At 35.8% G+C, this 26,734-nt stretch overlaps 1 protein-coding gene across 8 annotated transcripts in view; it reads left to right on the top strand.

The window, feature by feature from the left end:
- The window catches only part of NEK1 (NIMA related kinase 1), a 208,858-nt gene that overhangs the window by 30,074 nt on the left and 152,050 nt on the right, over positions 1-26,734 (top strand). For all 8 annotated transcript variants that reach the window (XM_032855471.1, XM_032855470.1, XM_032855469.1 and 5 more), the window contains exons 7-12: positions 2,704-2,771; positions 2,886-2,972; positions 6,413-6,467; positions 9,821-10,021; positions 14,167-14,227; positions 16,811-16,962. In XM_032855471.1, the coding sequence (XP_032711362.1) occupies positions 2,704-2,771; positions 2,886-2,972; positions 6,413-6,467; positions 9,821-10,021; positions 14,167-14,227; positions 16,811-16,962 (624 nt within the window). The remainder of the gene's footprint in view (positions 1-2,703; positions 2,772-2,885; positions 2,973-6,412; positions 6,468-9,820; positions 10,022-14,166; positions 14,228-16,810; positions 16,963-26,734) is intronic.

The raw sequence follows: 26,734 nt of genomic DNA, 5'->3' as shown, positions 1-26,734 counted from the left end.
GGGGGGGGGGGGGGGGGGAGATGGCAGAGGGAGAGGGAGAAGCAGACTCCCTGCTGAGCAGGGAGCCTGATGTGGGTCTTGATCCCAGGCCCCTGAGATCATGACCTGAACCAAAGGCAAGCGCTTAACTGACTGAGCAACCCAAGTTGGAGCTTCTTAATCTAACCCTTCCAAGTACCTCATTTGTTCTTTCACGTTTTATCTCTCTCTGAGTTGCATCCTAGGTGAATTTTTCAACTTAATTTCCAGTTAACTAAATGCTTTTTAAATTTTATATAAACTGATATTTATCTACTTACTTTTTAAAAAAAAATAATGACTGTTCTTTTGTCATTTTTCTCTCCAGGATTTTTAAATGGTTTTTCATATACATCTGTTCTTAACTCTAATGGCTTGTGGGTTTTTTTTGTTTTTTTTTTTAAGATTTTATTTATTTGAGAGAGAGTGGGAGGGAGAGGGAGAGAGAATCTGAAGCAGACTGCACACTTAGCACAGAGCCTGACTTGGGGCTCGATCTCATGACTGAGATCATGACCTGAGCCAAAACCAAGAGTCAGACACTAAACAGTATCTGACTGAACGACTGAGCCATCCAGGTGCCCCACTGTGATTGGTTTTTGTTTCATAATGTCTTGTTCTTCTTAAGTGGACTTCATTTATCTCTTTGCAATTTTCTTTTTAAAAAAATGTTTTTTAAGATTTTATTTTTAAGTAATCTCTACATCCAATGTGGGGCTCTATAGCCACTATGAGACCAAGAATCCCATGTCTAGCACCTGGAGCTAGCCAGGTGCCTCTCTATCTGCAATTTCCTAAACATTTACTTTAAAGTTCTGGTTGGATTGTTTCACAAAATCAATTCTGTCTAGAGTGAATTCTTGTTCTGATTATTTTATTAGCGCTTTTTTTTTTTTTGCATTAGGTTTCTTCACGCGTATTGGACTTTTATTTTTTGGCCACTCTTTGTGAGAAATGTTTTGTCCTCATGGCTCACTCATCTTTGCATAGAGGTTTCTTTCGTGGATGCCCCATTAGGGCTCACTCACTCCTAGACCCTGTAGCACAGAGGGGATTTGTTTCCTGGTGTCAAGGCTATGTATCTGTCTTACCTTCTTACTCCTGCAGCTTCTTATATAGCCTGATAGCCTCAGGGTGAGTAGTAAGAAGAGGAGAAACTGTGATGGGAGCTTTATACCCCATCCTTCCAGTCCCCCACCTCTCTGCTACCTAATTCCATTTCATTCCACTTTACTCTATCCCTCTCATCCCCATTTTGTGTCATCTTGAACTGTGAACATGTGTCAATTTAAGTCTCCTGAATGATATGGAGTTTAATTAATGTTCCACATACTCTTGCCTTTACTGTTTGGTAGAACACTGGAGTTACATATTTATGCATGCAAATTAACTGGCTAGTTTTTTATTGCAAATTTTATTGGAAAAGTTTTCCAATTTTGGAAAATTTTAAGGTTAATTTGTTACATTTAGGGTAATTAGAATTTTTAGGCAGCCTTTTTTTTTTTTTTTTGGTAATGGAGGGGAAGGTCTGAGTTTATTTTTTTAAAGCTATGTTGAGATATATGTCAGATATGATGACATTCACCCACTGAAAATTTACAGTTCATTGATTTTTCGTATATTCACAGAGTTGTGAAACCGTCACCACTCTCTAATTCTAGAACATTTTTTTTTTAATCATTCCAGAAAGAAATCCTGTACTGTTAGCAATCACTCTCCATTCCCTCTCTACCTAGACTCTGGAAACAACTAATCTAGTTTCTTTCTCAATGGATTTGCCTATTCTGGACATTTTATGTAAATGGAATCATATAATATGTGACTTTGTGTATTTTAAATAGTGTGTCTTTTGTTGCTAATGAATTGTAAGAGTTCTTTTTTTCTGGATACAAATTCCTAGTCAGATACATAATTTGCAAGTATTTTCTCCAGTTCTGTGGGTTGTCTATTCACTTGAAAAAAAAATTAATCATTTTTAAATTTTTATTTTAATTCAGTTAATTTAACATGTAATGTGTTACTGGTTTCAGAGGTTGAGGTCAGTGATTCATCAGTCTTATTTAATACCAGTGCTCATTATATCACATGCCCTCCTTAATGTCCGTCACCTAGTTATCGCATGTCTGTTCACTTTTGATGGTCTTCTTTGAACAGAAGTTTTTATTTTTGAGAAGTCCACTTTATATTTTCTTTTTTTGCTTGTACTTTTGGTGTCACATTTAAGAAACCATTGCCCAGCCCAATGACATGAAAATATATTCATATGTATTCCTCTAGGAGTTTTGTAGTTTTAGTTCTTGTATTTAAGAATCCATTTTGAATTAGTTTTTGTCTGTTATGAGATAGGGATCTATGTTCTTTTATGTGTGGATATCCAGTTATTCTTGCATTTTTTTAAACTAGATTCATTTTTTTTTTAAGATTTTTATTTATTTATTTGACAGAGAGAGAGAGGGAACTTAAGTAGGGGGAGTGGGTGAGGGACAAGCAGGCTCCCTGCTTAGCAGGGAGCCTGATGTGGGGCTCAATCTCAGGACCCTGGGACCATGATTTGAGCTGAAGGCAAAAGCTTAATGACTAAGCCACCCAGGCGTCCCTAACTAGATTCATTTATATGAAAAGAGTTGTCAGCTCAGAACTGGATGTAACAGTATTTCTGATTTTCTTTTTACATCTTTTTCACAGAATATATTTTTAACCAAAGATGGGACAGTACAACTCGGAGATTTTGGAATTGCTCGAGTACTTAATAGGTAACATTGATTTTAAACTTTGTTTTGACATAATGTCCATAGTGATATGTATGTGATAATTTTTAATACCCGTTAGTATCTTAAGTTTTTCTAATAATTCTCTTTTTGTTCTAGTACTGTGGAGCTGGCTCGAACTTGTATAGGGACCCCCTACTACTTGTCACCTGAAATCTGTGAAAACAAACCTTACAACAATAAGAGGTATTTAAAATGATGTTCGTTACATATATTCCCTTTAAATCTTTCTGTTACGTTTTATTTACTAACCTTCAGAATAGTATTCTAAAATCATTAATACATGTATAAATATATATGTAGATATAGATATAGATAGATAAATATGTATATATATACACCTATTTTTTACTATACAGTGAGGGGGATTGCAAAGAAGCTATTTCATGTCTTGTTAAAGGACATGTAGAAAGTGTCACTTTATTTTTTATTTATTTGTTTATTTATTTAAGTAACCTCTGTACTCCATGTTGGACTTGAATTCATGACCCCAAGATCAAGATCAAGAGTTGCATCATCTTCTGACTGAGCCAGCCAGGCACTCCAAAAGTTTAACTTTATTATTATAAGTTGTAATTGGAAATAGAAGTAATTTTTTGGTCTTTGTAATAGTCATTTCCTAATAGATTGTAATAGTTATTGAACACTTACTAAATGCTAGGCCTTGTTTTGAATGCTTTCTATGTATTCAGTCCTTTAATCTTCACAATAACCTTGTGAATTGTAGTTATTCATTAATCTTCCTTTGCTGTGTAAGGAAGCCAAATACAGAGAGAGAGGTAAAGCAACTTGAAAGCTTCAGGCATCTGGCTCCCAAGCCCAAATCCCTAACCATTAGTTGGCTAACTGATTGTGTTATATGTGTGTGAAATGAGGAATTCTGCCATTGAACTCCATTTACCCTTTATTTTCTCTCTTTCTAATTGAAATATCCTAACCAAGAAACATTGGTCTTAAATTTGAAAGCACCCACAGAACCTAAAAGGAAGAAAGTGATAGCTCCTTTTTTTGAGAGTGGGAAGGAAGCTGTATTTAAAACCTGAGCAGTCGAGGCAGAGAACATCATCCTAGCAATGTGCTTTTTTTTTTTTTTTTTTAAGATTTATTTATTTATTTGAGATACAGAGTGAGAGAGTATGAGCAGAGAGAACAGCAAAGGAAGAGGGACAGAGAGAATCCCAAACAGACTCCCTGCCGAGCATGGAGTCCCAACTCCATCTCAGGACTCCATCCCAGGATGCAGAGATCATGACCTGAGCTGAACCCAATAGTTGACGCACCTGCTGAGCCACCCAAGCACCCTCCCAGCAATGTATTTTTTAAATGATTTTAAATTACAATGATCAGTCTAGTTCATGGAATGTATTTTTAGTGGATATTCTTAAGGATAGTAGGATTTTCTTTAAACCAAATTAATTTTTCATTTTAATGCTATTGCTGTGTCTTATGGATAAGTCAACTGTGAAAAAAATCAGTATTTAAATTAGAAATGGGGGTGCCTGGGTGGGTCAGTGGGTTAAGCCTCTGCCTTCCGCTCAGGTCATGATATCAGGGTCCTGGGATCAAGCCCCATATTGTGCTCTTTGCTCAGCTGAGAACCTGCTTTTCCCTTTCTCTCTGCCTGCTGCTCTGCCTACTTGTGATTGCTTTCTCCTGTCAAATAAATACATAAAATCCTTTAAAAAATAAATAAGGAATGGATTTAATCATCCTTTGGAGAATTTCATGTAAAATTAATTTTGTGGGGAAAATGGTTTAAAAATGTCATGGATAAGCATCATCAGTATACTTCAAAAATTCATATTTTTTCTAAATATGTTTTGAAGTATTTTATTAATAGGATCATTAGTTTAATGAGTTTGTTTATACATAGGTCATATATTAACATGTACTACATTACTAACAAATAATAATAAGTTTAATTACATTTAAATTTTTTTATAAGTTGAATCTTGAAATTAAGTAGATTTTTGGAGTTATATTTGTAGCTTTTCATGAGTTTGGTTCAAGATAACCTTGGAGTTCAATATTGGATTTTATTCTTTTCTATTAAGTTTAACTTTGAGGAGCAGTGGTTTTTGTTGACTACTAAGGACCACTGTAGCTCTGAACTATAAGTCTTTTATTTTTTCTTTTTAAAAATGGAAATAGAATTTTTTAAATTATAAAAATACTTTTAAGATAAAAGAAAGGAAGAAACTATAAAGAACATAGTATATGTCCTTAAAATAATATTAAATAATTAATATATTTACCTTATATAATATTTTAGTAGGCTGTCATAGATTTATTTCAGATTTAATTTTTGTAAATTAATATGTTCTTTTTCATCATTAAAACAGTATTTTGCTTTTAAAATAATTTTTAAAATCATGGTATTTTGTAAGTAATTTAATAAAATAAAATAAATTTTAAAAATTTAATAAAATAAAAAATTCCAGGGGTGCCTGGGTGGCTCAGTGGGTTAAGTTTCTGCCTTCAGCTCAGGTCATGATCTCAGGGTCCTGGGATTGAGCCCCGCGTCGGGCTTTCCGCTCAGTGGGGAGCCTGCTTCCCCCTCTCTCTCTGTCTGCCACTCTGCCTACTTGTGATCTCTGTCTGTCAATAAATAAAAATCTTTAGGGTGCCTGGGTGGCTCGGTGGGTTAAAGCCTTTGCCTTTGGCTCAGGTGATGATCCCAGGGTCCTGGGATTGGGCCCTGCGTCGCTTCCCTTCCTCGCTCTCTGCCTGCCTCTCTGCCTACTTGTGACCTCTGTCTGTCAAATAAATAAATAAAATCTTTTAAAAAATAAATAACTAAATAAATAAAAATCTTTAAAAAAAAATTCCGTATTCATGGAATTTACTGACTTTGTTCTTTTAAATATTACATTTCTTTAATAAAACTTTAATTGCTTGGGCAATGTCCACAATAGCCAAACTATGGAAAGAGCCCAGATGTCCATTGACCTATGAATAAAGAAGATGTGATATATATACACAATGGAATACTACTCAGCCATCAAAAAAAATGAAATCTTGCCATTTGCAACAACGTGGATGGAACTAGAGGGTATTATGCTATGCAAAATAAGTCAATCAGAGAATGATAATTATCATATGATCTTATTAATATGTGGAATTTGAGAAACAAAACAGAGGATCATAGGGGAAGAGAGGAAAAAATATAACAAGATGAAATCAGAGAGGTAGACAAACCGTAAGAGACTCTAAATCATAGGAAACAAACTGAGGGTTGCTGGGGGGAGTAAAGTAGAGGGATGGGGTAATTGGGTGATAGAGGATATGTGATATAATGAGCAGTGGGTGTTATATACAACTAATGAATCACTGAACTCTATCTCTGAAACCAATACTAGTTACATGTTAATTAATGGAATTTAAATTTAAAAATGTTAAAAAATAAAGTGAGGGAATTAATAAAGTAATTGCTTAGGCAACTGATGTTTTTCTAATCTGGGATAGCTACTCTTATTTAGTTATGGTTGAAATTTTGAGTTTTAAAGGATATGTTTCATGGAACAGATATTTTTGGAGAGCATTTTCATGGTGCTTTTATTTCCTTTAAATGAAAAAAAATTAAATTCTGATACTTAGAGAAAATTTCTCATTTTTCCCTTTTCCAGTGACATTTGGGCTCTGGGGTGTGTCCTGTATGAGATGTGTACACTTAAACATGCGGTAAGTAGAGGTTTCTGAAATATTTAAAAAATTATATTCTAAAGTACCTATAAATATATATGTATAAATAAATAAATGTGTGTGTGTGTATTTTTAATCATATGCCACCTTTCAGGTCACTCTCTTTTACTAGAAGTTCTCTGTCAGTTTTTAAATTTCTCATCTTTTCTCAAGTATGAATTTAAATAGATTTTCCCTTAATATATATGTATATATTATATACATATGTTATATATTTGTTATTACAATACATATGCCATACTTTTTTCCAGGAAATTCTTTTTTTTTTTTTTTTTTAAGATTTAGTTATTTATTTTGGAATGAGAGAGAGTGAAAGAGAATCTCTAGCAGATTCCCTGCTGATTGGGGAGCTGGACTAGGGCTTGATCCCACAACCCTGAGATCATGACCAAGAGTCAGATGCTCAACCAGCTGAGACATTCACACACCCCTCCACCAGGAAATTATTTCTAATGACAAAAATAAGCTTTCTGGGGAGCCTGGGTGGCTCAGTGGGTTAAAGTCTCTGCCTTTGGCTCAGATCATGATCCCAGGGTCTTGGGATCAGGCCCATCATCAAACTTTCTGCTAGGAGGGGAGCCTGCTTCTCCCTATTTGTGCTTGCCTCTCTGCCTACTTGTGATCTGTCTGTCAAATAAATAAATAATAATCTTTAAAAAAAAAAACTTGCTATCTTTTTAGTGTTCTATTTATATGTGAATATGGTATTTTAGCTTAATGATTTTTGTTTCATCTTAGCAATTTCTTTTAAAACACCTGAAATATTTGAATTGAATTGTATTTGAGTTTGGAATTAAAATTAAAGAACATTTTTTGACCTGCTCATCAGAGGATTTTATCAATTCAGATGCCCTTTAATTAAAATTTATTTTGGTGGCACCTGGGTGGCTTAGTTGGTTAAGTGTCTAACTCTTGATTTCAGCTCAGGTCATGATCTCAGGGTTGTGACTGGGGTGAGAGTGAGCTAGGCATTGGGCTCCATGTTCAGCAGGGAGTCTGCTTCGCCTCTCCTCTGCCCCTTCCCCTGCTTGTGCACACACACACACACACACACACTCATTCTCATTCTCTGTCTCTCTCTTTCTCAAATAAATAAATCTTTAAAAAATTGTTTTTAATTTTTGAGACTTCGTTGAGATGGGCATAATAATGTCCCAAAGGGGGAGTTTTTTTCTTAAATAGGTTGAATTTTAATCACTTTCCATTTCAAAAGTTTGCTTTTTAAAAATGCTCCCCTGGGGGTGCTTGGGTGGCCGAGTCAGTTAAGCATCCCTGACTCCTAATTTCTGCTCAGGTCATGATCTCAGGGTAGTGAGATAGAGCCCAGTGTTGGGCTTCTTTCTGGGCATGGAGCCTGGTTGAGATTCTCTCTTTTGCTTTCCCTCTGCTCCTCCCTCTATTCCTCCCCTCCACCCTAAATGGGCATGCTCACTCTCACACAAAAAAATGTTTCCTCCATTAAGCAATAATGTATTTTCATTACCGAAAACTTAAAATAAATAAAAATGTAAAGAACTGAATGAATATCAAAAGCAATTCTTCCAGCTGGTAATGAGTACTTGTAATACTTTGTTTTCTTCCAGGCTTTCTTCTAGATTAATTTGTAAAAGAATTTTTTTTTTCTTTCTGCAGTTTAATTATATTGTATAAACAGTTTTAAAGCCTGTTTTTATTGTTTCATATTATTTGGGGGATATTTTTTCTTTGTTATGTTTTTCATGGTTGCATACTCTTAATTTTAAGACTGTATTGCCTTATAAAAGCATAGACTGCCAAAGTGATATGGAATGGTAGTTTATTGGATCTATATTTGAAGGAATTGGTCAGTTTCTCAACACACAGCCATTTTAGGTATAAATCAGTGTATTTTCTTTTATTTATTTATTTATTTATTTATTTTTAAAGATTTTATTTATTTATTTGAGAGAGAGACAGTGAGAGAGAGCATGAGTGAGGAGAAGGGCAGAGAGAGAAGCAGACTCCCCGTGGAGCTGGGAGCCCGATGTGGGACTCGATCCTGGGACTCCGGGATCATGACCTGGGCCGAAGGCAGTTGTCCAACCAACTGAGCCACCCAGGCATCCCAATCAGTGTATTTTCTTTAATTTTTTCATCTATATTCTGTCACCATTGCTTCTGTATTTTGGAATTACATACTCTTAAGTAGACACATGAAATTAAGTAATTTACTAACCTTTATGAAAAGTTTGTCAGTTGAGGGACTGAAAATTCACTGTAGTGAAGGAATAATCTATCCTGCATTTAGAATTCCTTCTTAGGTACATAGCTATTTCTAGACTACTGAGCCTTGTGCTCAAATTTTAGTATACTGAATATCATATTTTAAATGTATGAGAGAACTCAAGATTTAGCAGAACTTTTTTATACTTGGTATAATCACCAATACCTAATTTATAGCATGTTTTGTTTTGTTGATGTGTATGTTAAGAACACAGTAACAGTGCACAACTGTTCTGTTCTATTTTAGCAGAGATGTCAAAAGCTTAATTTTATTTACTTTCAAAATTAAATCTTTAGATTTTAAACTGCCCCACTGCTGTTGGTTTTTTAACTTCAGCTAGAGTTTATATTGTGCTTACTCTTAAATATATACTATTCTGATATGGCTTATATTCCCCTTTGGAATATTTGCCATGTTTCTTACTACATGGCTTTTGGGATCATCACACACTTAATAATAATCAGTGTTTAAAGGAAAGTAATTAGTATTATTTATAAAGATTTATTTATTTGAGAGAGAGAAAGGGCATATGCACACGAGTTGGGCAAGGGGCAGAGGGAGAGAATCTCAAGCAGAATCCCTGAGTTGGATGCAGGACTCGATTTCACGGCCCATGACATGACCTGAGCTGAAATCAAGAGTCGGACCTTTTACTGACTGAATTACCTAGGCGCCCCAGTACTTTCATTTATTATGTTTTTTTCCCAGTACTGTTTTGTAGTTAATTTCTTGTTCCACTTACTGCAACAGGGCCATAGGTAGGCAGGTCTTGAATGAAGACTACAGGTTTGTTTTTGTCTTTATTATTGTTTTTATAGAATCTTTAATACCTTTATTCCATCTTTTAGTATTTTGAGTAAGCAAAAATTAATATTAAACTTTTTATGAGGACTAATATTCTCTTAAATGTGTTTATAAATAACCAAGTGAACTTTGTTCTAAAGAACACATGCTAAAAAAAAGAACAGATGGTAATTAGAATATTTGTAAGAGGATTATATTTCTGTTCTATAGGTAAATAACTTTCTCAGTGTTCCTATTTTCAATTTATGTATGTTTCATATATGTTAATTTATTTTCTGGATTTTAGTTTGAAGCTGGCAATATGAAAAACCTGGTACTGAAGATAATATCTGGATCTTTTCCACCCGTATCTTTACATTATTCTTATGATCTCCGCAATTTACTCACTCAGTTATTTAAAAGAAATCCTAGGGATAGACCATCAGTCAACTCCATATTGGAGAAAGGTTTTATAGCCAAACGCATTGAAAAGTTTCTCTCACCTCAGGTATGTTTTTTTACTTTAAAGTAGTAAGGTTTTGGTGCTTAATTAGGACATGACCTATGTTTTGAGGAGAGTACATCACAGTTCTGGGAGAATGAAATGCCTTTTTCAGATGACATTGGAGTCACCTTTCTTTCTGCTCTCATATTCTTCCTCTTTGGATTTGTTTTCTAGTTGTGAATCTGTAGGAGGGAAAACATTCTTCCTGTGTTTCCTCTTAACACTTAATACTGAACTTCTCACCCTTCCAATCACCAAATGTGTGGTAGTTTTCCCACATCAGGCACTTCTGCAACACAGCTGGGAGTCCAGTTTAGTTCAATTCTGGGACTACCTGGTGTTACAGATCATCAGATCCCACAGCCAGCTGAAGGGATACGAAGGGCAAGGGTGCTGAGTCTGGAGCTTCTGTTGCAGTGAAATTAGAATGTGTCACCCTGCTGGCATGTTTACCAACACAGAAGCTGTACAGATCCTGTCCTTCAGCTTTTTATGGAGGCTTTATTATGTAGCCATGATTGATTAAATCATTGGCCTTTAGTGTTTAAATCAACCTCAGTCCCTTTCCTCTTGACTAAAGAGGAAGGGGAGTGAGACTAAAAGTTTCATCCTCTAATCACATGGTAGATATTCCTGGCAATCAGCTTCCATCCTTAGGGGCTTTTCAGGTGTCACCTCATTAACCTAAATTCAGGTGTGGTTGAAAGTGGCTTGTGAGGAATAACAAAAGACACCTTTATTCTCTTTAAGGGTTTTAGGAGCTGTATGCCAGGAATTAGACACAAGATATGTATTTCTTAGTATAAATCACAATATCACAGAATCATTCCTTTGTCTTGGGTTTCTGTTGTTTTGTTTTCCAATTTTTCTTTTATTGTGGTAAAATGTGCACAACTAAAATGCATCCTCCTAACCATTTTTGAGTGTCCAATTCAGTGGTATTAAGTAGATTTTCAATGCTGTACAGTTAATACCACCATTCATCTTCACAACTCCTCATCTTATAAAACAAACTCAATTCCATTAATCAGTAACTCCCCATTCCTTTCTATCACAGCTTCTGGCAGTCACCTCTCTACTTTGTCTTCTTAGGTTTCTAACTATAAAATTATTATTAAAAATTTTTTTAAATCCATTATAGTTAACATATACAGGGTTATGTTAGTTGTACATGTACAATACAGTGATTCAGTGATTCTGCACAGTAGTGCTCATCAAGATAAGTGTACTCTTAATCCCCTTCACCCATTTCACCCATCCCCCACCCACCTCCCCTCTGATAACCATCTCTAATTGTAAAATTATTAAATGTTTCTTTGCCTCAATGACCTATAAACAATGAGATTATAAATATATCTACATCATGAAGTGGTTGTGAGAATTTAAAAAAAGTGATAATGTTCATAAAGTTCTTAATGTCTAGCATGTAATAAGTGCTTAATATATTCAATACAAAATATTATCAATGTGTCATTTTATTATACAAATATAAACATATTAGTATCTTAATTTATGTGATTATAATTATATTCTATTTGATAATTATTGAAAACTTGTTTTGTGGGCATTTGTATTATAACAGATTGTTGACTCATGATTTTTCCTCTATTACTCACATGTAGATGCATAATAAATATTTGTGGAGTTGAGCTGAATTTTACTCTGACAGGATTTATTAAAAATTTATATCAAATCAGTTTGTAAGGTATTGATATAAATATGATACCCTGAAACTGGAATTATTTTATATTACATTTTCTCTGTGGTGTTTCTTAATTAAACTCTTCTGTAAATCATGTATCTAGCAAAATCATAGTTTTTTTACTTTTATATGCTCATGGGATAAGAGGGAAGTGTCATATATTCTCTGGGTTAACAGAACATCTGTGAACAAATAATTTTCAGAAAACAGAAGTGTGGATTTAATTATTACTACCAGGAGAACACATTAGTCACCAAAAAGCCAATTAAAATGTATAGATTGAAGGTTACTTTTATAGGATATAGCAAGAATCTCTGAAACATAGGTGTCTTATAAAACTCCTTTGTTATAAGTAACAATTTCAAGAACATTTATGAGGCAATATACTATTGTTTTTTGGCATCTATTGGCAAAGAAAGAATAACTTCATTGGATCTTGCTGAGGTTCCCCCAGTCCCAAAACCAGTGGTTTGGACATAACAGTCTCAAGGCTGAAGCACTGGAGTTCAGCTAGCCAGCATTGAAGGAAAATGTGCAAGCCTGATTTATCAAAATTTATAATATGGAAAGAAAAAAGGACATATTTTGATTATTAAGAAGTGGAATATTTGATAGTATGTGTTTAGTATATGAATAGCTCCTTGTTAATATTTAGACATCACTTAGATTTCATTTTTGTGAAAATCTCTTGTTTGATTCCTAAGTTTATTTTCTGCTATATATCACTTAGTATTCTTGAGGAAGTTTTTAATACATTTTTTAAGGCTTTAACTTTGAAACAGTTTGTAAGCTTAACTGTATAATATATGAACTACTATAATATTCTGTAGAGTTTTTAAAAAATTACTTCTCTAACTGCTGTCACCCAAGGTTTAATATGGCTTAATTCTCAATCTTGCACGTGCTGGAGGAAGCTTGACAAATCGTGGTTAAGCTCTGATTCCTTAGCAATATAGGTGTTGTCCAATAGTACTTTCAGTAGTGCGTCAATAATGATGTGTTTTATATCTGCATCGTCCAGCATTGTAGCCACTAGCCACATGTGGTTGTTGAATACTTAAATTGTGCCTAATATGACCAAGTGGCTGAATTTTAAATTATATTTATTTAAAATTTTAATTCAAATAGCTACTTATGGGTGACAACTATATTGGGCAACATGGCATAGAGATTGCAAAATCTTGGATTCTTCATGCCCCACCTCTTAGTTCATATTTGTATTCACACCAAAAAGACTCACCTTCAAGCAGTGAAAGAAAGTATCCAGTCTGGGGCAGTTTGGAGTGCATAAACCACCCATTGTCTTCCATGCAAAAGAAAGGGAAAAAAAGCAAATGTTCAGAAGAGAAAATACATTTACACAGTTGCTCTGAACTATCTGTGAACCAGGTCTTCACTTAATTTATCTTTTGGTGCATTGGTTTTTAAGCTTTACCATACTTTAAAAAAATCACTTGGAGGACATTGCTGGGTCCCATCACTACCATTTCTATTTTAGTGTTTCTGAGGTGGGAGCCTGAGAATTTCCACATATAATATGTCCCTGGTGATGCTGATTCTGCCAGTATGAGACTTGAAAACTGCTATTAGGGGATCCTTAATGGGACAGAAGACCATCTCAGTCATGGTTTTTTGACTATTGGAGCATCTGTTCCACTGCTGCTGTGTAAATATTCTCTTCAGCAGGCCTCATTTCTCTTTAAAAAAAAAAAAAAGAACATTCACTTGTTTTCCCATTCTCCAGCCAGTAAGAAAAAAGCAGGCTTAAATTGAGTTACATCTTTGTTGGCGTCATATTTTGTACTTAAAGAGGGGGAAAAGAAAATTTAGTAAATAGGGAAAAAAATGACTTGTGGGAAATAATGATTTTTGCTTCTCAAAATTTGTTCATGAATGCTGGAGAATAGGTCCTGGAGTGTTTTATTAATAGTAAAAAGAGACACTTATTGGATTATCTAAATTATCTAAATTATCTAAATATTCAAATATTATCCTGTAGTATGTTTATAACTGCATATTGTTTAAAGTGAAAACTCATTGGAGAGGCTGAGAAGATTCAGAGTAAAGTTGAAATAAATCTGAGTGATTTTTATTGAGGTAAGTGAGGGATTTGGCTGTATAAAAAATATGGAGGCTATTCCAGATAGGAGGTAATTATGTTAAATTGCTGAGACATAGAACAGGAAGGCAGTTTATGGGGGCCTTTGTGGTTCATTAGGTTAATATGGGAAGAAGGGTTATGTAGGAAAGTAATAAAATAAATCTGTAAGAGTGGAAGAGAATTAGTATGAGGAATTTGGGATTACTTAGGTTGAATAAGTACAGTTTATCTGATAGCATATATGTGACTGGAAAGGGAAAAATGTAATCTGAATAATGGGTAGAGTTTTTATTTTGGAAATTTGATGTCTTTTCTAACTTTTTTTTTGTCCTTTTTCAATCTCAGCTTATTGCAGAAGAATTTTGTCTAAAAACATTTTCCAAGTTTGGAGTGCAGCCTGTACCAGGTAAATGAAATTTAATATGAGTCCTTTCATCTGTTTGTAATGGTCAATATATTAATACTAATTAGTAATACTTTCTAATTATACTAGAGATACATGGAGATATAGTAAGTTGGGGTAAATGTAGATAAATTTAATCCAGAGGAAATGCATCTTTAAGCTATTTTTGATATATGACAGTATACAACACTTTGTGATGAATTAATAAGAAAATTTCCAAAATTTCTTGTCTGCCTTATTTGAATTAAATCTGTCTTGAAGTCTTCCATCTGTATCAGTTGCTTAGCAGATATTCTGAGCAGATTGTCGTAGAATGTTCTAAAATGTCTTAGTTAAGTGTTCTCTTTATGTATTTTTCTGTAAGAAGTACTTCATCTTCTAAAATTTTTAAAAAGTGAATTAATGGGAAGTCAGGTACCTTACCAAGGATAATTTTGTTTTAAATGTGGCCAGCAGCAGTAGAATATTTGTAGGATTGTAGATATGGTTATATACTATGTGTATGTATATACATATATTTGTGTGAGAAGGAAATTACATTTTTTCTTCATAGAATGATTTCAGAATGGATTTCTAAAATCAGTGGAAGTTATGTAAGATTTGAGGATTATATTGTTTTTCAAACAATGCTTCCAGGTTCTCCATTTTGAGTTTGAGTAAACTAATAAAAATAAATACCGTATTACAACAATGAGTCCATGTAAGCTGGAAGTGCTATGGCAGCGTGTTCTTAGGAAGGCCAGCTATATTTAGCTCTTCCTAAAGATCCTTAGACTCATCCTGTCAGTGTGCAGAGACTGTCAGTTCTCAGAAAGCAATTCACTCTTAAGCAGAACTCACAAGAAACTGACACACAGCTGAATCAGCATGTCTCTCCTGGCGGTCAAGCCTCATGAGAAGTCAAATCTTAAAAGCCTCATTGTCACAAAGACCAGAAATATTCATGTCAGCACATTCTTTCCATGTAGATAAGCCTACACAGGAATTAGAAAGTTATTTTGCTCTAACAGGAGTTGGATGAATGAAATGTTTAATAACATGAGGCTAAAATAGGAATTGTATTACTGATGGGTCTGTAGATACTTTGTGGGCTCCAACTCCCCATATTAAGCTTTATACTACTGATGGCTCATCACTGAGCCTGAGAAACACTCCCAAAGCAGATAAGTAAATCTCCCTCTTTCTGGAAGTGAATGGGAACTATTTAATATTTTTTCACCTGGGAATCATTTTTATTTTTTATTTTATTTTTATTTTTATTTTTTTTGTAATTTTATTTTTTTTCAGTGTTCCAAGATTCATTGTTTATGCACCACACCCAGTCAATCTTCATTTTTATAAAACTTTTGTGACTTTAGCTTCTTCTTCAGTATGTGTGCCAGTATGTGTACTGGTATACACAGTATTTCTTTGGTCGTTTTAATACATTTAGCCAAGTTACAATGTTGTGATGTTATATATATGTGTTCTGATTTGATCTTACAGTTTAACTCTCAGAGGGAAATTTTTTTCTTCCACTTTTCTTAGTTCCTAGGTAATATCTTTGATACAAATAATAGATTTCCTTTAAATTTCTTCAATTTAACTGTTTTTATTGAATTCATCATTGTGAATTCAAGGCCTCGATAAGAATTGGATACAACATTGCTGTAGGGCTTATACTTGTATGTATATAAATTTTTATGTATCTCTGATTATTTCTTTAAAAGCAGTCTGTATACATTGTTCTTTTTTTTTTTTAAGATTTTATTTATTGATTTGACAGAGAGAGATCACAAGTAGACAGAGAGTCAGGCAGAGAGAGAGAGGGAAGCAGGCTCCCTGCTGAGCAGAGAGCCCGATGCGGGACTCGATCCCAGGACCCTGAGATCATGACCTGAGCCGAAGGCAGTGGCTTAACCCACTGAGCCACCCAGGCGCCCCTGTATACATTGTTCTTGATACAGATTGTCCTCTATAAAGTTTGACCATTTTATGTTCCCACCAATAATGTGTAAAGGTACCCATTTCATGGGACCCTGAGCTGTGATTATTTTAAAGTGTTTGTTCTTCCCTAAGTCTGAGGGATAGACATCATTCAGACTATAGATGATGAAAGTATTAAAGTTGCTCACAATGATGGTGTTAGTGTTTAACACTTGCTCTTGAAGTTTATGTGATAATTTTGAAAGTAATTTCTAAAACAGTAGTGTTCTTTTAGAAATATTTTTAACAGCTTTATTGAGTTACAGTTCTATACCACTTAAAGTCAACTCTTAAATTCAGTGATTTTTAGTATATTCATAAATACAGTCATCTTCTAAAGTCAGTTTTAGGGATGTGCCTTTTTTTTTTTAATAATGAGAAATTTCAACATCTTAAAGATGTGTGGCTTTTTGCTCCTCCACCCAATGACTTCAGTATCAAGTAGTTTATAATGAAGGCATTGATTGACATGTACTAAGGAGTAAACAAGATTTTTAATGAAAAGTCTCAAATGCTGTCAATGATTATGAAAATGCAAAAGTGCTGTCTTGAAGAATTTTGAAATTAAAGATTTAATATAAAAAACTCTAGGAAGAAAACTCTTTATATCTTTTCTTATAGCTAAAAGACCAGCTTCAGGACAAAGCTTGGCTTCTGTTGTGTCTGCTCAGAAAATTACAAAGCCTGCCGCCAAGTATGGAGTACCTTTAACATATAAGAAATTTGGAGATAAAAAATTACATGAAAAGAAACCACTCCAAAAATATAAACAGGTATGATCATATTATAGACTGTGTGTTAGTAGCAAATTCAGTTTGATCTTTTTTTATTGCAGTTCAGTTCAGTTATCTTGATACTCATAGGATTCTTTTTATTAAGTTACTAAAGAAACATTGCTATTCTTTGTTTCACCAGTCTTCTAAAACTAAGAAGACTTACAGAAGTCACAAAGAAACATAAGTAGATAAATTAAGTAGTTGGTGCAGTAAAAAGAAAGTGATGTCATCAGTGAAATCACTTTTGAACAACCTAAGCAGAGCCATTTGTTTTTGTGCATAAAACAAGTAAATGTGATATACTTGATGAAAATGTGGGAAAATTTTGTATTTGAGAATTCATAATCAGATAAATTAATCAAAAACATAGAGCTGGAAGGAATGTTATTATACAGTCTATAATATTTCAGATGAAAATATTAACACCTATAGTATTTAGGTGAAATGCCCAAGAACACACAGTGTTAGTTATGGTAATCTGACATTTTTCTTCATGTCAATAGCTGCATACTTTAGTATATGAAACCGGTTTTGTTTTGGGCTACATGTGCACATGCATACATATGTGCATACACATGTGTTTAGATACATATGAACATTGAGCACACTGCTGTAAGAGGAATCTAAGTTAAAGTCTTTCATAACATAGTTCAAATGATCACCGTGAATTAGTCTTCAAATAAGTTGTATAATTCAGCCTCCAGTCAAGAGAAAAAAATACATATTAATTTGATCAAGGAAAGTTTAAAGAATTAGTAGCTATGTTTAGAGAATTAACTTTAAGGAATAAAGACCTTTAGAGAATATAAGAAGAGCAGATAAAGGAAGCAGCTTCTACTCCTAGCTCTGAGACATAGTACCCAAAGAAGAAACAGATTTTGGAAGATTGCCACAACCCCACCCTTAATGCTGAGATTCAAACCTTATTGGGTGTGGTATGGCTATAATTCACTGGATGGTGAGTTCACTGAGGTGTGCCGTAGGCTAAGGCTGGCAAACATGAAACTTCCACAGTAGAGCTGATGAAGCTCCTGAGAACCTGCCTAGCATGCCAGTGAAATGTACTGGGAAGCTGCCTGATGATTCATTGAATCATTGAATCTACTGGGATTGAATCTGCTGGAGCGCTGGTGGAAGTTGCCAGGTGTTGCTGAACTCTTTGCAAGGTAGGCTGGGCTGCCAGTTGGGTCACCAGTGGAATGTGGTGGGAAACTGGCCTTGGGGTTGCTGTCCAAGGTCACAGGGGAGCTGACAGGGGCACCAGCAGAACTCTCCTGGAAGTTGCCCACAGGGGTGAATGTTACTATGTGTCCCACATGCAGGAGGAACAAGAAGAAAGAAAGCCTGCTACTCAGGAGCAGAAGCCATTGCCTTCTGCACTATCCCTCCAACATCATCTGCGGACAAAGCTTAACATCATGCTAGCAAGCAAAAAAGTGTTTATATTGGCTGGCTTCTAAAAAGAAGGGTGAATTTGCAGCTGAGAGGCAATATGATAACTGGCACATGAGTTTTCCCTCCCTGCCTTCCTCCCTTCCTTCCTTCAGTTCTTCCATTTAACATTTATCTAGGCCTAATGGACCAATTCCATCCTATCTTTTATCCCTCTTCTTTAATCACCAGAAGTCCTGGACCTCTGGACTTTTCCTTCATTAGCTAGTCTCTCAATTCCATTTGACTTTGGTCATACCCCAATCTGACCCCATGCCCTGCATACCTCCCTAAACTCTTCCAGAGAGCCCTCTTACAGCACATTATCAGCAAAATCCCCTCTATTCTAAACTTGTAGAGTTTTTCTTCATCTTTTTTGCTCTATAATCTGGCTTGAATCTGAACATTCTGTTGTGCAACTTTCTTACATCGTGTCTCTTAATCCTTATACCACTGCATCTAGAAGTAGGATGACGGAGGTGTTTTCCTTGCTTCCCACTGCAAGACTCTTCCATACTCCCTAACCACAACCACCCCCAAAACTTTTGAGGCTTTTGCTACAGACTGTATCACCTGTTAACCTTCTGTGGGTCATCTGCATGCTCTCATTTTTAAGAGTTTAACACTTGACTCACGGTCACTCTTCCCAGTACTTCCTAATTCTTGGTGATTTTAGTATCCAAAAAAAACAAATGATCCTTCCAATAGTGCAGGGTCTTTTATTTTTTTTGATTGTTCTCGTTCAGTGATTTTGTCTACCACCCTACCTTAGAACTCTCACCTATAGTCATGTCATCAAATTTATCATTATTGATTATATCAACTCTTCCATAATCTCAATTATAAGCGTCCATGACTTAGCACTATTTCCTGTGTTTCCAGCTTATTCCTGGAGGATTCTGCCTGCACAGCTTCTTTGTCCTATTTGGATCCATGGATTTCACTAGTTTTTTTCAGTGTCCCTCTCCTCATTTTTATTTTCCTTTTTTGGCTTAAATTCCATGTTCTCCTTTTATAATAATTTCCAAAACCACACCTATCTTTCATTATTACAAATCACTTAGCAAGAACTAACTTGGTGAAATACAATTCTCCATCTCTTTTGAGCCTGAACTTGGGTAGTGAAATGTGATTGGAGAAAACATACAATTACTCTAACTGGTCTCACTTTAAGTTTATAACTAATAGTGTCAAGTGAACACCTGGCCACTGTATTACATTTCCTCAGTCCACTTACTCTCCCACTTTATTTAATTTAATTTTTTTTTTAATTTAAATTCAGTTAACATGTAGTGTATTATTGATTTCAGGGGTAGTCAGTGATTCATCAGTCTTATATAATACCCAGTGCTTATTACATCGTGTGCCCTCCTTAATGTTGATCATCCAGTTACCCCATCCCCCATCCCTCTCCCCTCCAGCTGCCCTCAGTTTGTTTCCTGTTTTTCAGAGTCTCTTATAATTTGTCTCCCTCTCTGATGTTGTCTTGTTTTATTTTTTTCCTCTACTCCCCTATGATGCTCTGTTTTGTTTCTTAAATTCCGCATATCAGATGCTAATTATCTCTCTGTGACTGGCTTATTTCACTTAACATAACACTCTCTAGTTCTGTCCATGTCATTGTAAATGGCAAGATTTCATTTTTTAATGGCTGAGTAGTATTCCATTGTGTATGTGTGTGTGTGTATACACATATACATACATACATACATACATACTACATCTTTTTTTCTATTATGTTAGTCGCCATACAGTGCATCATTGGTTTTTGATGTAATGTTTTGTGATTCATTGTTTGTGTATAACACGCAGTGATCCATGCCACATCTTCTTTATCCATTTATCTGTTGATAGACATCTGGGCTCTTTCCATAGTTTGGATCTTGTGGGCATTGCTGCTATAAACATTGGGATGCAGGTGCCCCTTTGGGTCACTACATTTGTATCTGTGGGGTATATAACCAGTAGTGCAATTGTTGGGTCGTAGGATAGCTCTTTTTTCAACCTTTTGATGGACCTCTGTACTGTTTTCCAGAGTGGCTACACCAGCTTGCATTCCCACCAACAGTGTAAGAGGATTCCCCTTTCTCTGTATCCTTGCCAACATCTCTTTTTTTCCCGAGTGGTTAATTTTAGCTATCTGACGGGTATGAGGTGGTATTTCATTATGCTTTTGATTTGTATTTCCCTGATGCTGAGTGATGTTGAGCATTTTTCATGTGTCTGTTGGCCATTTGGATGTCTTCTTTGCAGAAATGTCTGTTCATCTCTTCTGCCCATTTTTTGATTGGAATATTTGTTCTTTAGGTGTTGAGTTTGATAAGTTTTTTTTTTAATAGATTTTGGATATTAGTCCTTTATCTGATATGTCACTTGCAGATATCTTCCATTCTAAGTCAGTTGTCTTTTGATTTTGTTGACTGTTTCCTTTGCTGTGCAAAAGCTCTTTATCTTGATGAAGTCCTAGTAATTCATTTTTGCCTTTGTTTCCCTTGCCTTTGGAGATATGTCTAGCAAGAAGTTGCTGCAACCAAGGTCACAGAGGTTACTGCCTGTGTTCTTCTCTAGGATTTTGATGGATTCCTGTCTCACATTTAGGTCTTTCATCCATTTTGAGTCTGTTTTTGTATATGGTATAAGAGAGTGGTCCAGTTTCATTCTTCTGCATGTGGCTCTCCAATTTTCCCAACCATATTAGGTGAAGAGACGGTCTTTTTTCCATTGGATATTCTTCGCTGCTTTGTCAAAGATTAGTTGACCATAGAGTTGAGGGTCCATTTTTGGGCTCTCTATTCTGTTCCATTGTTCTATGTGTCTTGAGGATTACAACTTTGTAATAGAGCTTGAAGTCCAGAATTGTGATGCCACCAGCTTTGGTTTTCTTTTTCAACATTCCTCTGGCTATTCGAGTTCTTTTCTGATTCTATACAAATTTTAGGATTATTTATTCCATTTCTGTGAAAGAAGTTGATGACATTGTAGTAGGGATTACATTGAATGTGTAGATTGCCTCAGATAGCATAGACAATATTTTAACAATATTTGTCCTTCCAATGAAACATTTCCCCATTTCTTTGTGTCTTCCTCAACGTCTTTCATGAGTATTCTGTAGTTTTCTGAGTACAGATTCGTTGCCTCTTTGATTAGATTTATTCCTAGGTATCTTGTGGTTTTGGGTGCAGTTGTAAATGGGATCAGTTCCTTAATTTCTCTTTCTTCTGTCTTGTTGTTGGTATATAGAAATGCAACTGATTTCTGTGCATTGATTTTGTATCCTGACATTTTACTGAGTTCCTGTATGAGTTCTAGCAGTTTTGGGGTGAAGTCTTTTGGGTTTTCCACATAAAGTATCATATCATCTGCAAAGAGTGGGAGTTTGACTTCTTTGCCGATTCAGATGCCTTTTATTTCTTTTTTTTGTCTGATTGCTGAGGCTAGGACTTCTAGTATTACATTGAATAGTAGTGGCGATAGTGGACATCTCTGCAGTGTTCCTTACCTTATGGGAAAAGCTCTCAGTTTTTCCCCATTGAGAATGATACTCGCTGTGGGTTTTTCATAGATGGCTTTGATGATATTGAGGTATGTAGCTTCTATCCCTACGCTGTGAAGAGTTTTAATCAAGAAAGGATGCTGTACTTTGTCAAATACTTTTTCTGCATCTATTGAGAGTATCATATGGTTCTTCTCCTTTCTTTCATTAACATAGTGTATCACATTAATTGATTTCCTTGCAGCCCAGGAATACATCCCACTTGGTTGTGGTATATAATCCTTTTAATATACTGTTGGATCCTATTGGCTAGTATTTTGGTGAGAGTTTTTGCATCCATGTTCATCAAGGTTATTGATCTGTAATTTTCCTGTTTGTGGTGGAGTCTTTGATTTTGGGATCAGGGTAATGTTAACCTCATAAAATGGGTTTGGAAGTTTTCCTTTCATTTCTAATTTTTTGGGGACAGTTTCAGAAGAATAGGTATTAATTCTTCTTTAAATGTTTGACAGAATTCTCCTGGGAAGCCATCTGGCCCTGGGCTCTGTTTGTTGGGAAATTTTTGATTACTACTTTAATTTCATTGCTGGTTATTGTTCTGTTCAGGTTTTCTATTTCTTCATATTTCAGTTTGGCAGTTTATAAGCCTCCAAGAGTGCATCCCTTTCATCCAGATTGTCTAATTTATTGGCAGATAGTTGCTCATTATATGTTCTTATAATTGCTCGTATTGGTTGTGATCTCTCCTCTTTCATTCATGATTTTATATATTTGGGTCCTTTTTCTTTTCTTTTTGATAAGTCTGGCCAGGGTTTTATCAATCTTATTAATTCTTCTGAAGAACCAGCTCCTAGTTTCGTTGATCTGTTCTACTGTTCTTTTGGTTTTATTTCATTGATTTCTGCTCTGATCTTTATTATCTCTCTTCTCCTGCTGGGTTAGGCTTTATTTGCTGTTCTTTCTCCAACTCCTTTATGAGTTAAGGTTAGGTTGTGTATTTCAGACTATTTTGTTTCTTGAGAAGGCTTGTATTGCTATATACTTCCTTTTCAGACTGTCTTTGCTGCATCCCAAAGATCTTGAACAGTTATGTTTTCATTTTCATTTGTTTCCATGAATTTTTAAAATTCTTCTTTAATTTGCTGGTTGACCCATTCATTCTTAAGTAGGATGCTCTTTAGCTTCCATGTATTTGAGTTCTTTCCAACTTTCCTCTTGTGGTTGAGTTCTAGTTTCAAAGCATTGTGGTCTGAAAATATGCAGTGAATGATCCCAGTCTTTTGGTACCAGTTGAGACCTGATTTGTGACCCAGAATGTGATGTATTCTGGAGAATGTTCCATATGCATTGGAGAAGAAAGTGTATCTTTTTGCTTTGTGATGGAATGTTCTGAATATATCTATGAAGTCTATTTGGTCCAGTATGTCATTTAAAGCCCTTATTTCCTTGTTGATCTTTTGATTAGACAATCTGTCCATTTCAGTGAGGGGTGTGGTAAAGTCCCCTACTATTTTACTGTGTTACTGTGGATGTGTTTCTTTGATTTGCTTATTAATTGGCTTATATAATTTGCTGTTCCCATGTTAGGGGCATAAATATTTAGAATTGTTGGATCTTGTTGGATAGACCCTTTAAGTGTGATATAGTGTCCTTCCTCATCTTTTATTACAGTCTTTGCTTTAAAATCTAATTTGTCTGATATAAGGATTTCTTTTGCTGCCCATTAGCATGATAAATGGTTTTCCACCCCCTCATTCTCTATCTGGAGGTGACTTTGGGTCTAAAATGAGTCTCTTGCAGACAGTATATTGATGGTCTTGCTTTTTTATCCATTCTGATACCCTTTGTCTTTTGATTAGGGCATTTAGCCCATTTACATGCAGAGTCACTATGAAAGATAGGAATTTAGTGCCATTGTATTTCCTGTAAGGTGACTATTACTGTATCTGGATCTCTGTTCCTTTTTGGTCCATGTTTCTTTTGGACTCTCTCTTTGCTTAGAGGACCTCTTTCATTATTTCTTGTAGAGCTGGTTTGGTAGATGGCAACTTATATTTGAACATACTTTAAGACACTACATTTCCCCCTTCCACATGTTATATTTTTGATGTCACTCTTTATACCTTTTTGTTTTACGTATCCCTTAACTAATTTTTGTAGATTTAGTTAATTTTACTACTTCTTTCTTTCTTTCTTTTTTTTTTTTTTTGAAGATTTTATTTATTTATTTGACAGATCAGAAGTAGGCAGAGAGGCAGGCAGAGAGAGAGGAGAAAGCAGGTTCCCCGCTGAGCAGAGAGCCTGATGCGGGGCTTGATCCCAGGACCCTGGGATCATGACCTGAGCCGAAGGCAGAGGCTTTAACTCACTGAGCCACCCAGGCGCCTCTTTACTACTTATTTCTTTAAATTTGTGTGTATCTTTATAAGTGATTAATCCAGTTTTTACCATTTCGTGAGATTTTTACTTTTGTATGTTTTCTTGTTATTAATAATTGCCATTTCAACTTAAAGAAGTCCCTTAATATTTCTTATAAGACTGGTCTAGTGGTGATAACGTCCTAAATTTATCTTGTTTGTCCAGTAAACTCTTTATCTTTTCTTTAAATCTGAATGATAATCTTGCCAGGTAAAGTCTTCTACTTTGTAAGCTTTTCCCTTTTAGCACTATTTATGTTATGACACTATGTTCTGGCTTGCAAAGTTTCTGCTGAGAAATCTGACAGCTTTCTGGGGTTTCTCTTGTATGTGACAATTTGCTTTTCTCTTGGCGTTTTAAAAATTCTCTCTTTACTTTTGATATATTAATTATAGTGTGTGTTGGTTTGCTTTCTTTTGGTTCATTTTATTTGGAATTCTCTGTACTCCCTGGACCTGGATTTCACTTTCTTCCCTAGGTTTGGGAAGTTTTAGTCATTATTTATTCAGTTAAGTTTTCTGACCCCTTTCTTTTTCTCTTCTTCCAGTACCCATATAATGCAAATATTATTCCACGTGATACTGTCCCAGAGGTCCCTTATTTTCATTTTTTTAATTCTTTTTTTCTTTTTGATGCTCTGTCTGGGTGAGTTTCATGACTTTATCTTCCAGCTCACTAATTTGTACTTGTACTTCATCTTGTCTGCTGTTGAACCCCTCTAGTGTGTTTTTCAGTTCAATTTTTGTGTTCTTCAGCTCTGACTTTTGTTTGGTACTTTCTTATGTTTCCTTTCTGTTTGTCAAAGTTCTCTCTGTGTTCACCCATTCTTCTCCTGAGTTCAGTAAAGATATTTATGACAATTACTTTGAATTTTTTATCAGGTATGTTACTTATCTTCATCTTATTAGGTCTTTTTCTGAGATTTTTGTCTTGTTCTTTTGTTTGGAACATATGTCTCTGTTTCCTCGTTTGGCTTTCTCTATTTGTTTCTCTGTATTGGGTGAAAGAGTATCTCTCTCAGTCCTGAAGGGGAGTGGCCTTCTTTTGGAATATACTCTTCTTTTTACCTATTTTGCTTGCCTTTCTGTGTTTGTCTCTATGGCATATGTGGAACAGCCGCTTTTCCTTAACTTGGGAGGAATGGTCCTAAATATGGTTGTCACTTATGTAGACTGTGTGTGCTTGATGACTTGTGGTGGCTGGGTGGAACTGTGGCTCTTGTGGCCTGGAGGTCATAGGGCATTCTGTGCTGGGTTGCCTTGTTGGGGTGGTATGGCCCAGAGTGGTCCTGTTGCTATCTGTTCAGAGGGTGCCCTAGGAGGAGCTGAAACTGAAACAGATCCAAGCAAGGGATTCTGGGATTCTCAATGCAGTGGGCACCCTGGCAGGACAGCTAAAACTAAACTGGTTGTAGGCCTGGGAGGGAGTGTCTGGGGCCCCTAAATGCAGAGGACAGCCTGTCAGGACAGCTGAAGCACTGTGTAACACAGAGGATCCCATGGTTCTATATAGGGCACATTGGTCTGGTGAAACTGAACTAGGTATATTTCGGGGTGTTCTAGGACTCTCTGCGTAGAGAGTGCTCTGACAAGGTGACTGGAGCTGAGGCAAGTACAGGTGGGGTGTTTTGGGGGCCTTCATACCTGGGGGTACCCTGGCATGACAGCTGGAGCCGAAGCAGGCATCACCTGGGAGGTCCTATAGCACCATGCACTAGAGCTACCCTTATAAACTGTCCAAAGCCATGGTGGTCTGGGCCTGTGTGTTCTGGGGTCCTTTTGCACACCTGTGTCACTTTGGCACAAAAGGTGGAGCTGTAGTAAGTGCTGACCAGGAGTTTTGTGTGCACTGCCCTCTGGCTACCTTGATGGCTGGATCTGGTGTGGGTTAGAGGCCTGGGGCCCATTGAAGTGGCAGGCCAGATAGGGTACTAGGACCCTGCTCCCTTTACTAAGGTAGAGGGGAGTGTAAACTGTGTTACTCACTAGCCCTTCTGACTTGGCCCAGAAAGAATTCTATCAGCTCTCCCTGCCCCTTGGTGGATTTTTAAGACTTGCTCTTTTGTATGCTGGTTGCTCTTTTAAAGCTCCAGAACTCCTGGGGCTGTTGTGGGCTAGGGACCCAGAGCATGATGAAGTGGGTAGGCCAGCTTTGGTGTCTTGTACCTTAATCTGGTCTGTGCTTTCATGGTGAAGGAGGTAGTGTAAACCACGGCACTCCCAGCCACTTGTACCTAGATGGAGTTATAGTTGCTCCTCTGTTTGATGGAGTTCTAGGGCCAGCTCTTTTATATACTAATTGTTCTTTTAAACAGCTTATTTTCTGTGTCCCAGGGCAGACCAGTTTGTTTCCAGTCCCTCAGCACTGTAGTTCTCAACATTGGGGATGGGAGTTCCCTTTTTTTTTTTTTTTTTTAAACCATGTCTT

Source organism: Lontra canadensis, unplaced genomic scaffold (assembly GCF_010015895.1).
Source record: "Lontra canadensis isolate GAN:19392208 unplaced genomic scaffold, GSC_riverotter_1.0 scaffold10, whole genome shotgun sequence".
Classification (NCBI taxonomy): Eukaryota; Metazoa; Chordata; class Mammalia; order Carnivora; family Mustelidae; genus Lontra; species Lontra canadensis.
Note: the sequence above shows the minus strand (reverse complement) of the source record. Positions and strands in the feature narration are given on the sequence as shown.